Source organism: Mya arenaria, chromosome 10 (genome assembly GCF_026914265.1).
Source record: "Mya arenaria isolate MELC-2E11 chromosome 10, ASM2691426v1".
In the NCBI taxonomy this organism is placed as follows: domain Eukaryota; kingdom Metazoa; phylum Mollusca; class Bivalvia; order Myida; family Myidae; genus Mya; species Mya arenaria.
In genome coordinates this window covers 57,132,998-57,146,610 of record NC_069131.1, presented here as the reverse complement: position 1 = coordinate 57,146,610, position 13,613 = coordinate 57,132,998, and the positions used below count along the sequence as shown (strand labels likewise).

The 13,613-nt window shown below is 35.8% G+C and overlaps 2 protein-coding genes across 3 annotated transcripts; both read right to left on the bottom strand.

Annotated features, from left to right (window-relative positions):
• Nucleotides 1-3,841: 3,841 nt before the first annotated feature.
• Nucleotides 3,842-7,343, bottom strand: LOC128207004 (basic salivary proline-rich protein 1-like). 2 transcript variants are annotated; one of them, XM_052909788.1, is made up of 3 exons: nucleotides 7,135-7,343; nucleotides 6,298-6,711; nucleotides 3,842-5,993 (listed from the first exon to the last, which is right to left on the bottom strand). In XM_052909788.1, exons 1-3 carry the CDS (start codon nucleotides 7,309-7,311, stop codon nucleotides 4,938-4,940), a joined length of 1,647 nt encoding a protein of 548 aa, XP_052765748.1. In that variant the 5' UTR covers nucleotides 7,312-7,343; the 3' UTR covers nucleotides 3,842-4,937. The 2 variants fall into 2 exon arrangements, with proteins under 2 accessions (XP_052765748.1, XP_052765747.1); XM_052909787.1 differs by having other exon boundaries at nucleotides 3,842-5,996; nucleotides 7,135-7,342.
• A 2,640-nt stretch (nucleotides 7,344-9,983) lies between these two features.
• LOC128206334 (protein PIF-like) lies at nucleotides 9,984-12,171 on the bottom strand. The gene is made up of 2 exons (XM_052908720.1): nucleotides 12,019-12,171; nucleotides 9,984-11,607 (listed from the first exon to the last, which is right to left on the bottom strand). The coding sequence occupies exon 2, from the start codon at nucleotides 11,585-11,587 to the stop codon at nucleotides 10,322-10,324; it is 1,266 nt and encodes a 421-aa protein (XP_052764680.1). The 5' UTR covers nucleotides 11,588-11,607; nucleotides 12,019-12,171; the 3' UTR covers nucleotides 9,984-10,321.
• Nucleotides 12,172-13,613: the final 1,442 nt, after the last annotated feature.

Below are 13,613 nucleotides of genomic sequence, written 5' to 3'. Positions count from 1 at the left end.
ACATCCATCTATTACCATACATCCATCTATTACCATACAACCATCTATTACCATACATCCATCTATTACCATACAACCATCTATTACCATACATCCATCTATTACCATACAACCATCTATTACCATACAACCATCTATTACCATACATCCATCTATTACCATACAACCATCTATTACCATACATCCATCTATTACCATACATCCATCTATTACCATACATCCATCTATTACCATACATCCATCTATTACCATACATCCATCTATTACCATACATCCATCTATTACCATACATCCATCTATTACCATACAACCATCTATTACCATACAACCATCTATTACCATACATCCATCTATTACCATACAACCATCTATTACCATACAACCATCTATTACCATACAACCATCTATTACCATACATCCATCTATTACCATACAACCATCTATTACCATACATCCATCTATTACCATACATCCATCTATTACCATACATCCATCTATTACCATACATCCATCTATTACCATACATCCATCTATTACCATACATCCATCTATTACCATACATCCATCTATTACCATACAACCATCTATTACCATACAACCATCTATTACCATACATCCATCTATTACCATACATCCATCTATTACCATACATCCATCTATTACCATACATCCATCTATTACCATACATCCATCTATTACCATACAACCATCTATTACCATACAACCATCTATTACCATACATCCATCTATTACCATACAACCATCTATTACCATACATCCATCTATTACCATACATCCATCTATTACCATACATCCATCTATTACCATACATCCATCTATTACCATACATCCATCTATTACCATACATCCATCTATTACCATACAACCATCTATTACCATACATCCATCTATTACCATACAACCATCTATTACCATACATCCATCTATTACCATACAACCATCTATTACCATACAACCATCTATTACCATACATCCATCTATTACCATACATCCATCTATTACCATACATCCATCTATTACCATACATCCATCTATTACCATACATCCATCTATTACCATACATCCATCTATTACCATACAACCATCTATTACCATACAACCATCTATTACCATACAACCATCTATTACCATACAACCATCTATTACCATACATCCATCTATTACCATACATCCATCTATTACCATACATCCATCTATTACCATACAACCATCTATTACCATACAACCATCTATTACCATACATCCATCTATTACCATACAACCATCTATTACCATACATCCATCTATTACCATACAACCATCTATTACCATACATCCATCTATTACCATACAACCATCTATTACCATACATCCATCTATTACCATACAACCATCTATTACCATACATCCATCTATTACCATACAACCATCTATTACCATACAACCATCTATTACCATACATCCATCTATTACCATACAACCATCTATTACCATACAACCATCTATTACCATAATCCATCTATTACCATACATCCATCTATTACCATACATCCATCTATTACCATACATCCATCTATTACCATACATCCATCTATTACCATACAACCATCTATTACCATACATCCATCTATTACCATACATCCATCTATTACCATACATCCATCTATTACCATACATCCATCTATTACCATACATCCATCTATTACCATACATCCATCTATTACCATACATCCATCTATTACCATACAACCATCTATTACCATACATCCATCTATTACCATACAACCATCTATTACCATACATCCATCTATTACCATACATCCATCTATTACCATACAACCATCTATTACCATACATCCATCTATTACCATACAACCATCTATTACCATACATCCATCTATTACCATACATCCATCTATTACCATACATCCATCTATTACCATACATCCATCTATTACCATACATCCATCTATTACCATACATCCATCTATTACCATACATCCATCTATTACCATACATCCATCTATTACCATACATCCATCTATTACCATACATCCATCTATTACCATACATCCATCTATTACCATACATCCATCTATTACCATACATCCATCTATTACCATACAACCATCTATTACCATACAACCATCTATTACCATACATCCATCTATTACCATACATCCATCTATTACCATACATCCATCTATTACCATACAACCATCTATTACCATACATCCATCTATTACCATACATCCATCTATTACCATACATCCATCTATTACCATACAACCATCTATTACCATACAACCATCTATTACCATACATCCATCTATTACCATACATCCATCTATTACCATACAACCATCTATTACCATACATCCATCTATTACCATACATCCATCTATTACCATACATCCATCTATTACCATACATCCATCTATTACCATACAACCATCTATTACCATACATCCATCTATTACCATACATCCATCTATTACCATACATCCATCTATTACCATACATCCATCTATTACCATACATCCATCTATTACCATACATCCATCTATTACCATACATCCATCTATTACCATACATCCATCTATTACCATACAACCATCTATTACCATACATCCATCTATTACCATACAACCATCTATTACCATACAACCATCTATTACCATACATCCATCTATTACCATACATCCATCTATTACCATACAACCATCTATTACCATACATCCATCTATTACCATACATCCATCTATTACCATACAACCATCTATTACCATACATCCATCTATTACCATACATCCATCTATTACCATACATCCATCTATTACCATACAACCATCTATTACCATACATCCATCTATTACCATACATCCATCTATTACCATACATCCATCTATTACCATACAACCATCTATTACCATACATCCATCTATTACCATACATCCATCTATTACCATACATCCATCTATTACCATACATCCATCTATTACCATACATCCATCTATTACCATACAACCATCTATTACCATACAACCATCTATTACCATACATCCATCTATTACCATACAACCATCTATTACCATTTAAAAATAAAGGGAAGTCATAATAACAAATTAGCAAGCGAGTTTAAATTTATACCAGAATGCATCATTTCAAGACTTAACAAAAAAGGCAAATCCCAAAATACAATGTCAGTTCATCGGGAAGGGGTTGCATGTTGCCATTCAGAGCTCCTCGGCCATTTTTATCGAAAACAACCTCGGATGTATGCCTGTACATCAGTTGAAATAGTTCGTACTTTTTTAATTATATCATAAATTAAATGTAGTGTTTAAGAGTTGTATTTATTTATCTTATTTATTTATCTAAGTTTAAATTGATTGCAAGTAAAGTGTATTATTGCAAACTTGATTAAGATGTCCAAGAGTTAAGTCATAAAATTTAACTGTTAAATATAATTACTATGCGATCTACCTGCAGTGGACTTAACATACCACTTTTTGAGTTTGTAAACCGTCCAAATACATCGGATGATCCGAGGTTGTTTTCGATAAAAAATGGCCAAAGAGTTCCAAATGGCATGTTGCAAACCAAAGTATGCCCCCATAAAGTTGACATGTAAAAATCAGAAATTAATATATCTAGGGTCAAGGAGTTTTGCCAGATATGGTCTTGTTGTCCTTGTGCAGGAATTTTTTTTTAAGTCTTGTCTCATGAATATTATTAAATGAACATGCCAAAGCTAAGAATGACCCTTTATATTACCTGCCGAAAGTTATAGACCAAAAATATTTCAGGATAAATTATTGGAAAAAAAACAAACACCAAGTAAAAAGTACTATTTTATTTGTATACAAATATTTTCAACAAACAAAAACATTTAATCTCATATATAAATGTGCATAAATAAATAAAAACTTGCCATGAAAATTACAACCCAGTGTGTCATCTCAACTTAAGCACTTAGTTTTACAAGTAAATAAAACATAAAAACATTCAACTGAATCACATTCCTTGGGGCACGATCTTCGAAAGAGAGATAAATAAGGTCAGGACTTTTTTCAGCTGAAATTTGGCCATTTCCCAATTGATTTTTTTTTATTTTATCCAATTTATACACAGTTTCCCTCCCATAAAATAATTATAATTGTTTTGTTTATGTTTGTTTTAATTCATGGAGTCGTGATGAGTGCTAGTGTTATAATCGTTGTTTGTTTCAAATTAATTGTCAATCCTATATGAATTTTAATTTTGAAATGAGTTTTTAAGTGTTTACTGTTTACATGAACACATACAATTTTCCCGATTTCAAGCATTTACGCCTTGAAATTCCTTGAGAATGTAAAGCAAGGCCTTTTCCCAAATTTTGCTGAAAAAGCCCTGAAGGTCATACAAAAATTGATTCCATCATAAGTTTCATCTGCCTGGTAGGCTTGGGGTCTTTGAACCAAGTGGATTTTTTCCTTGACCTGTTTATGATTTGGTAGTTTCATTAAACTGTCTGGAAGAAAGTGCTTTTTACATTTGATTTTGAAACCAATTATTAAACAAAAAATCAACTTGGTACGACCTGTCAAAAATATTGCTTGTGGCTTAGACAACTTGCACATCTTAACAAGACAAAAAGTTAACTGCATGAAACATTTGTCATGATTTGTATTTTTTTATTTTCAAAAATGAATTTTTATGTTATACAGTCATGCAAAAACAACATATGCAATATGAATAGTTTTATTTGATTTAAATTTTTATGTCTATCACCTAAAATAAGCATCACAACTACATTTGACTACACTTGATTTGGCAAAATTTACAAAGTAGCAAGTAACAACCATATAAAATAATAAACTTAACTAGATTTTAAAAGTATTGCTGAAAAGTTTATATATACTGAGTTTTATCTTAATCTATATCTCTTACAAAGGTCAACAAGAGATTTCACTGTCCAAAACCATCTCTCTAACATTTTTGTCATTACTATTCTGACTAGAAACATCCATCCCCTCAGCACCTTGATTTGACAGCGAACCTCCCTGCTCCATTGGAGCTTGACCAGTTTGTTCGGGCATTTGTGAACTAAAAGCCTTCAACTCAAGCTGGTCCAGATATGACTGAATTTCCTTCACAGCTGCGCGTCTTGCTTGCCGAATGTTCAGATCTTGCCCACTCTCTACTCCGTCAAGCTTAAGCAAACTTCGAGTCAGCATTTCTTCAAGAAATTTGTATTCTTTACCCTTTGTACCACTGAATGAGTTCACTCTCTCCTGGTACTGTTGGCACTCTGTAAGTATACTATGAATGATCTCAAGAGGAGTCTTTGGTTTCTGTTTTTCAGGTTCAGCAGTTTTGCTTGACTGCTGTCCATTTTTTGTTTCTGTGGGTCTACTGGGAGTTCCTGCTCTGGAATCAGTCTGATCTTCTGCTTTGGTTGCTCTACTTTCAGCTTTGGGAGCAGGGCTCTCTTCCCTGCTTCTGCTCTCATGTGATTTTTTATTCCCTGCTCTTGGAAGTGTCTCGGCAGTTGCAAAGGCCTTCGGTTGTGGAGAAGCTGGCATAGCTTCTGGTTGTGTCCTTGGCTGTCTTGGCCAGGTGGGATAGCCCTGCTGTGGGGGAAAATCACCTTGTGGAGTCTGTTGGGGATAACCCTGTCCTTGGGTGGATTGTGGAGATTGTTGTGTGTAGCCTGGTGCTTGTTGTTGGTAGTTTGGAGCTTGAGTCTGCTGTGGGTAACTCTGTCCTTGTGCAAGGTTTTGAGATTGCTGTGTGTGACTCGGAACATGCGTATGCGGTGGATAGTTTGAAGCCTGGGATTGCGGAGGGTAACCTGGAGCTTGGGCTTGCTGTGGATATCCCTGGCCCTGGGTGGGTTGTGGAGACTGCCTTGCCTGTTCACGCATGATGGGTATATTGTACATCACCTCCTCTCTGTGTTCTGGTGGGGCACACTGCGAAAATGTCGGCTGTGGCATTGGTGGTCCCTGCTGCTGTAAGATAGGAAACAATCGTAAGCACATGCGAAAACAACTATCTTTAAACTTTAATTTATGGATAACGATAACAAAAGTGTATGGTGAAATGTAAGGCAGATATTCATCGCATATGAAACCAAAATTGTTTAAAAATCCTATTATTAACAAGTCAAAGACCTACAAGAACATAAAACAAGAAAAGAACATGTGAATGGTGCGGTTGTCGAGTTTTAATAAAAGCCCTGCAATGATCAAAAGTAATCATATGCTTGCCCTCAGACTTCTCAAAAACTGAATAGTTTTAAGAGTAACCTACCTGTTGAGGTGCGTATTGTTGCGGAGGATTTCCTTGGGGTTGGCTTTGAGGAGGATACCCCTGTGTTTGTTGCGGTGGGTAAGGTGATTGCTGATTGTGTTCTGAATGTGGAGCACCCGGGTAATCTGGTCGTGGATCAAAACGGTTTCCGCCAGACGAAAAATGCTGAATAGGAATTTCTCTTACAGCTTCCCTGTGATTTCTTGGCAAGGTTTGGAATTTGGGCGGAGTTTGACTCAATGGAGGTGTGCTAACTCGAGGTGGAGTTGACACACGTGGTGGGGTTCTGCTCTGCTGCCAGCCTGATAGGCCCCCAGAAGGCCTTGAGGACTCGTGCTGAACAGGTATCTCCATAACACGTTGTCCTCTTTGAAAAGGGCTTCCCATGTGATTGTGTTGCGGAAGTTGTTGGCCCTATAAATACAAAAAAAAAACTACAGTCAACTACAAGTGGATACAATAACACAATCCAGCTAGCCATGTCGGAAAATAACTCGAGCTATAATAATTATTTTTATCACATACTCCCTACTATTAACTCCTCAAAACTCATCCTGAACAGATCATTATTTGCAAATTATAATGAAGTTTAGCCTAACTTTCATCTCAATATACATGATCATTTACATGTATCAAAACTATATGCTGTATTGCTCTAGAAAATTCTCAATGAAAATATGTCAAATCAACGCCGTTTTCCACATTGTAAGGAAATAATTGAAAGCCATGTCATTACGGTGTTTCCATCATTATTGTTAATCCACCCTATTAACAATTGATAATCCATGAAATAACTTACGAAATTACTAACTGTCAAAAGTAACTTTCTCCACCCACCTTGCTAAATGCAGAGTTCGTTCGTGGATCGTCCCACGTCGTCGTGTGTGTGTTGTGGTCAACGAAATATGGCCATCCTGATCTTTGATCGAAAATCATTTCCCAACCTGGAGGTAATATACCTTGATTCTGATTTGGACTTCCTGTAAAATTGTTAAACATTTGACGACTGGCCATCGTTGCCTGTATTTATTTTCCAAAGGTGTTACTAAAAATAGTCAAATATCGGACGCCACCTAGCGGCCGAACATTCAAGAAGTTTCCAGTGCATACACTCACTGAAGTAAGGGACGTTTCGCGATCGTTCGAGAGTTTACATATAAGATATCCGATACCACTTGACAACAATTAAGTTAATATTATTGAATATTTTTTCAAAGCACGTTTAAACATTTGAGCGGTTTTAAAAAGGGATCAGTTTATGTACTTGTTTCTACTATAATTAGTAGTCGAGTGCATACATTCACTGAAATACCTGGTAAAGGACGGTACGCGATCGTTCGAGAATTAACACGATGTAACCTGATCATTTAAGAAGATCATTTTCGATCAATATTGGACTTTGTATTGATAAATTCTATATATATATATATATATATATATATATATATAAGGACGTTACACAATATATATACTTTTTAACCCTGATTGTACTGTTTTACTCATTTTTTCTAGAACTATAGAGGATCACCAAAAACTATATCTCAGAAGTGGCTGTGCATTTGACTGGGGTTCATATTATGAGTATTAACTTGTACAAACCCGTGTATGCGGGGAGGGAGGGGTCGTAACGCAAATCTCAACCGGGTTTTTTGGTTGGGGGGGGGGGGGGTGATAGCGCAAAATTAAGCAATTTGTATACTGTAGACGTTTATATACTTACCAATGGTTAAACCTGTCGCTGTGTTTTTATTAGATTGAGGGGTAGGAGAAAAAAAATATTGCTTAATTTCACTAGCAATAGTAACAGCTTAGTGTCCAAGATGTTAATTTAATAAGTTAACTACTCCAGTATTTTTAAAAGTTGATACCTCTGCATTGATGATCTCGTATAAAACAACGATTTTCTTGAGCTTAAATTCAATGTGTCGTAATTGTCACTCTTAGAAGGCAATTTGAGAGGGGAAATATTTTGTTACAATTGTAACGGTCCGCTGTATGCGGCGGATGTGCGTTCATAGTCTCCACTTCTATGCACTTGCTAGAAAGCTCAGCTGTCCTGTGAGGCATAGTAAGTTGGAACATTAACAATCTTTAAAGCTCTGCTTTCCTGATGGTTGAAGTGTAACGGTCCCCTGTAGGCGGCGGCAGAGGTCTACAGCGGCGGAGGTGCGTTCATAATAATAATCCGTATAAAACGGAAGTACGTTCATACCGGATGTAAATTTGGTCGGTAAAATGCAAATTAGCAAAGCCCGGGCTTTAAGAGAATAGAGAAGTTAGTATATATAAAGACCAGTGAACCCCTTTTGGGTCGAGCATGCTTTTCCCTGAAGGGATCTGTTGGTGTTTGTTTCATTCACGCCAGAAAGCTCGGCTATCTTGTGTTTGTTTGTTTGGCTCGCACGTTACACAATATAATTTAAGATAATTTCTTCATTGTTTAATAAATGTTCGTAGTATTTCCTCATTTGCAAGGCTAACATAGTTGGTACGATATGACGGGAGGTTTTATGAAAGACAAGTCAGTTCCATAAACTGAGTGCGTTAGAGGGTACTTTCTCCCACCTGCGATACGTAGATCCAATAATTTAACCATGCTAGAAAGTCTTATCTTGCGCACGGGCGAAGATAAAATGCCCGTATGGAACTCCTTTTTAATGGTCGCCACATTGTCATTCGGAACTCCTCGGCCATTTTATCGAAAACAACCTCGGATGTATTTGGACGGTTTACATACTCAAAAAGTGGTACGTTTAAGTCCGCTGCATGTAGATCGCGTAGTAATTTTATTTAGCAGCTAAACTTTGTGACATTACTCTTGGGATTCTTAATTATGTTTGCAATAATACAATTTAATGGCAATCAAATTAAACTTAGATCAATAAATACAACTCTAAAACACTACATTTAATTAATGATATAATTCAAAATTTTACGAACTACTTCAACTGATGTACCTGCATACATCCGAGGTTTTTGTTTTTGAAAAAAATGGCCGAGGAGTTCCGAATGCCACATTGTAAATCCCTTTCTTGTTGAAGACTGTCGTCTGTAGCATCATGGAAACCTTGCCTTGTGGCAATATTAAGAACGTTAATTAATTATTTCTCGCTTCAAATGTCACCATAAAACAGTTTTCACGCACCTTTCAAGAAATAATGCTTCACTCTCCATAGAAGTACTTAAAGACCGACTTGACAATTAACATAATCTGAATCACTGCGCGCATATCCACGACAACCAGGAATTATCGCATATCCGTACGTAATTATTTCCACTAAGCACAAAAGAGTTCCAGCAAAATAAACAGTTTTACTTAATTTTGTTTAACTGAGGTCGGAGAAAAAAGCATCTACCATATAGTCGCTCGTGTAAGATAGGTTCATGCATACCCGAGCGTAGGGTGTTTTGCGGAAACGATGTTTACTCTCGACCATGGAAGATACTTATAATCTTGGCTACAACATTTCATAAGATTGTGGTAGTTTTGGTGGTTGTGGCGATGGTGAGGTATAATACCGTTTAAAACACGCATTCATTTTTCTCCAACTTTTAGTGCAAAATGTATGGTTTTAAGATCAGAGGTCACATTGGTCGGTCGTTTTACACCCAAAAATTTCTTCACAGACTCACAGTTGTTAGACGTGTTTTTAGTGTAAATACAGCAATCAAAAGAAACGCTTGGATAAAATAAATTACTTTATTCAATATACAAATGCACTCAAGTTGTATTTATATCTGTGATACTTATGTGTTACTGCGTAATCTTTAAAAAAATGTCGACAAATACTTAATCTGAATACAATGTATTTAGGAGTAGAGTTGAAAATTGATACAGTCATCAAACGTGGTTATAACATTCTGACAAAACAGATACATCCACTGTGCTGGATTTCCATCTAAACACACAACATATTATGCGATTTCAAAAATAATCAAAATACATTTTTAACACATAAAATAACTGAAAAATTTAAATAAAATACATGTAATACTTAAAAATATCACATATTCAAACAAAATGTTAAGCCTCGGGGTCACACTGATAAACTGCAAACTCGTCGATTCTTCCCTTAAAGTTCTTCATACCCGATGCATAACCGATATGCAGGGCGCACTGGATTTTTCTTAGCTGTCCCGGCTTAGTTTCAACGCTATTACTATCTGAACCTACGGATAGAGATAATTGATTTTTGTGGAACTTGTACACAACATTCTTCTCTGAGACGGTCTCGTTCGCTGCCAATGGTTTCTGAGGAACATCCACTGACACACTGAACTGTTCCCAGGTTCCGACTAGCGCGGTCAAATTCTGGCTGTTTTCAGTCATCTGAATAGATGGCTCGACGCTGCAATCAAAGTTGGAAAAGAGGGCCCTTGTTTCGCCTTCTAGTATCTCCGTGTGGTCGGAAGTGTACTTCATTCGAACAATAAGCGTATCCTTGATGTCCAGATTGGTGAAAAATGGAATAACCAGCTGACTCTTGACTCCATCAAAAACTGCTTCTCCGTTTTCTACCATTACGCTAACGTTTCTGACTTCCAATTTGTTTCTTGAGGCATCCATGAGTCCATTGGTAAAGGTCAAAAGAAGCTCTGGCCTGCATGTTAGCGCTGCTTTTTCGGAGCTTAAGCATGAACATTCTTTCTGTACAAAAACAGTACCAGAAGGACAATCCATTTGGTACGACCAACTATTCACATTCCAATTATAACTGGACGGTTTACCCGCTATTTCTTGTTTGTCGCATATTATGGGAACCTCGGTAGTTGTTAAGTCTTGCATGGTGTCTGTGGTGTTTCCACTATCGGTGTCGTTGGTGCTGACAACTGGAGCCACGTATTTTCCTAAGCAATCATCGGTACATTCTCCATCGATGTTATCCTCGCAGCCGTAGCTTGAGTTATAATGTTGACCTGAAGGACAGCACTTAGGGACGGAAATTCCACGCTCACACTGCCAATATCCGCGACAGTTACCCTCCGCCATTCTATGGTCACCGTCATTTACGTTACGACATAAATCATTCTGGCAATACCCAAGGGACGCACGGACGCAGGTCATGTCGGACATACTCCAGTACGTTGTGAAGCCACATTGTCGCTCCAAACTTTCAAGCTTACCAAGGGAATTTTGCCAACATTGCACGTACTTGCTGCAATCGGTTGGATGGTTGTAAAAGGTAACGGAGTTTTCGTAGTCGGTCTTATCACAAAGATAGTCATACGCTCCACCGGAAACAAGATCAATCCCAGCGAAAAGGGCAGCAACAATTAAAACCGTTTTCATCGTAGGGCCAGGTAAAATATCTGAAGAAGTAAAATGTAATATATATTATTTTTTTTAGTTGATGAAACAGTTATTACTACTCGCAATTATTTTATTGTATTGAGGATAATTGTTAGTTTTATTGTAAGATGGTAATATATTTCACCGAGTGAGCACCAAAAGTTATTTCATTCCTCGAGTGGCGTGTCCATGTCAACGTAGTTAAATAAAAAAAATGTTATTCTTACCACCACTTCATTAATTCTTTAAAACAAACATATTATACATTTGCTGCGTTTTAGAAAATAAATACCAGATACAAGAATCTTTATTTAAAGTCGGTTATATGTTAACAAGAAACATTTACAATAAAACAATAATCAATAAACACAAATAATATTACAGTACTTCAGTATATTACAGATTTTAAATTAATATTTTAGTTATCTTACCTAACAGATGCGTTGAAATATTATAGATGTTTAACGTTGTCTTTTTGTACTTATGAAGAAGTATCGCAGTTTTCTGATCATCCGTGTTGCGACTGTCTTCTTATATATTGAAGAGTTAGGGAGTAGCACTAAACAATGACGAGATGTGTTTTTATTTGAACGTCTTCCACGTAACGTTACGTAACCACGATACATCATCGGACGTGTTTACGCAGCGTAACGAAAATAATATGCGGTTGTTTAGCATATTTACAACAATGGTGCGTTGTGAGGAGACTGGGTTTGTTTTGCAGTTCAAGTCAAGTAACTTGTCATTATTGGCGGTTGTCGGTGATATAACGTCAGCAGATTTTTCGCATATTCGCATAACCTCAATTCGCCTCGCCCTCCACTGTAACCAGTACTCCATCAAGGGTCCGGGCGTTAACTGTTATTGTCATAATTTATTATTATTATTATTATTATTATTATTATTATTATTGTTGTTGTTGTTGTTGTTGTTGTTGCTGTTGCTGTTGTTGTTGCTGTTGTTGTTCATGTATTTTTTTTTTTTTTATTTTTTTTTTTTTTATTGATTTATTCATTTTTATTATTATTATTATTATTATTATTATTATTATTATTATTATTATTATTATTATTGTTGTTGTTGTTGTTGTTGTTGTTGTTGTTCATGTATTCATTTATTCATTATTATTATTATTATTATTATTATTATTATTATTATTATTATTATTATTATTTAATATTATTATTATCATTCATGTATTAATTATTATAATTATTATTGTTATTGTTAGTAGTAGTAGTAGTAGTAGTAGTAGTAGTATCGTTATTATTTCTGCGTGTGAGTAAAGACAAAAATCAAAAATCTTACTCGGTTAGTAAAAAGTGTCGGAGATATAGCTTATTTATCAAAGTTTGCGGGGTATGCAGCCGAGGATTAAATTGATATTTTATATGGTCAACATTGCTACATCTACATAGAAATTGACATTTTTAATTATATAACTACTTCCTCAACCTCGACAACCGCAGCAGCGCAGGCTTTGGAACAGGGATTGACAGCTATACTTCAAGAAAAATTCTTAGCTTGTTGAATTTGGAGTTAAATTCCAGCTATATGTCGGCCAATATCTATTCTGACCCTAAACTATGGTTTGAATAATCGTGAGACATATGTGATTTGGTAGGGCTGTGATATGTTACAGAGTTCTTCTATCGGTGCGGTTGACAGAAAAATAGTTGTTTGTCCGAACGATTATAAGTTTATAATTTGCCACATTTAAATGCCAAAACAAGCACATGTATGTCTCGAGCAATTTCGCAATGGTTGGTACAGTTTTACGAAATGAGTTCTGACCTTCATATTACAATGGGAATGGTAGAAATGATAACTGTTGTACATTCTCAGAACATAATTTTCATTATATACTGTATATATCATTGATACTATTGGAAAAAGTGGTCGTTTTCGACCGCTCCTGCGTTTATGGCTAAATGAAAGAAAAAAAAACGTATTTTTACTTTAAACTAGCCTTTGGCTTTTTTGGCTACGGTGTTTGACGCTGTAGTTTACATGGTACTGTTTACCA

Coding starts and splice junctions, on each gene's coding strand:
- LOC128206334 (XM_052908720.1), bottom strand. CDS start 11,587: ATGAAAACGGTTTTAATTGTTGCTGCCCTTTTCGCTGGGATTGATCTT.
- LOC128207004 (XM_052909787.1), bottom strand. CDS start 7,311: ATGGCCAGTCGTCAAATGTTTAACAATTTTACAGGAAGTCCAAATCAG. Junction 6,712..7,134: donor CGAACTCTGCATTTAGCAAG/GTGGGTGGAGAA, acceptor TTGTATTTATAG/GGCCAACAACTTCCGCAACA. Junction 5,997..6,297: donor AACAATACGCACCTCAACAG/GTAGGTTACTCT, acceptor CCTATCTTACAG/CAGCAGGGACCACCAATGCC.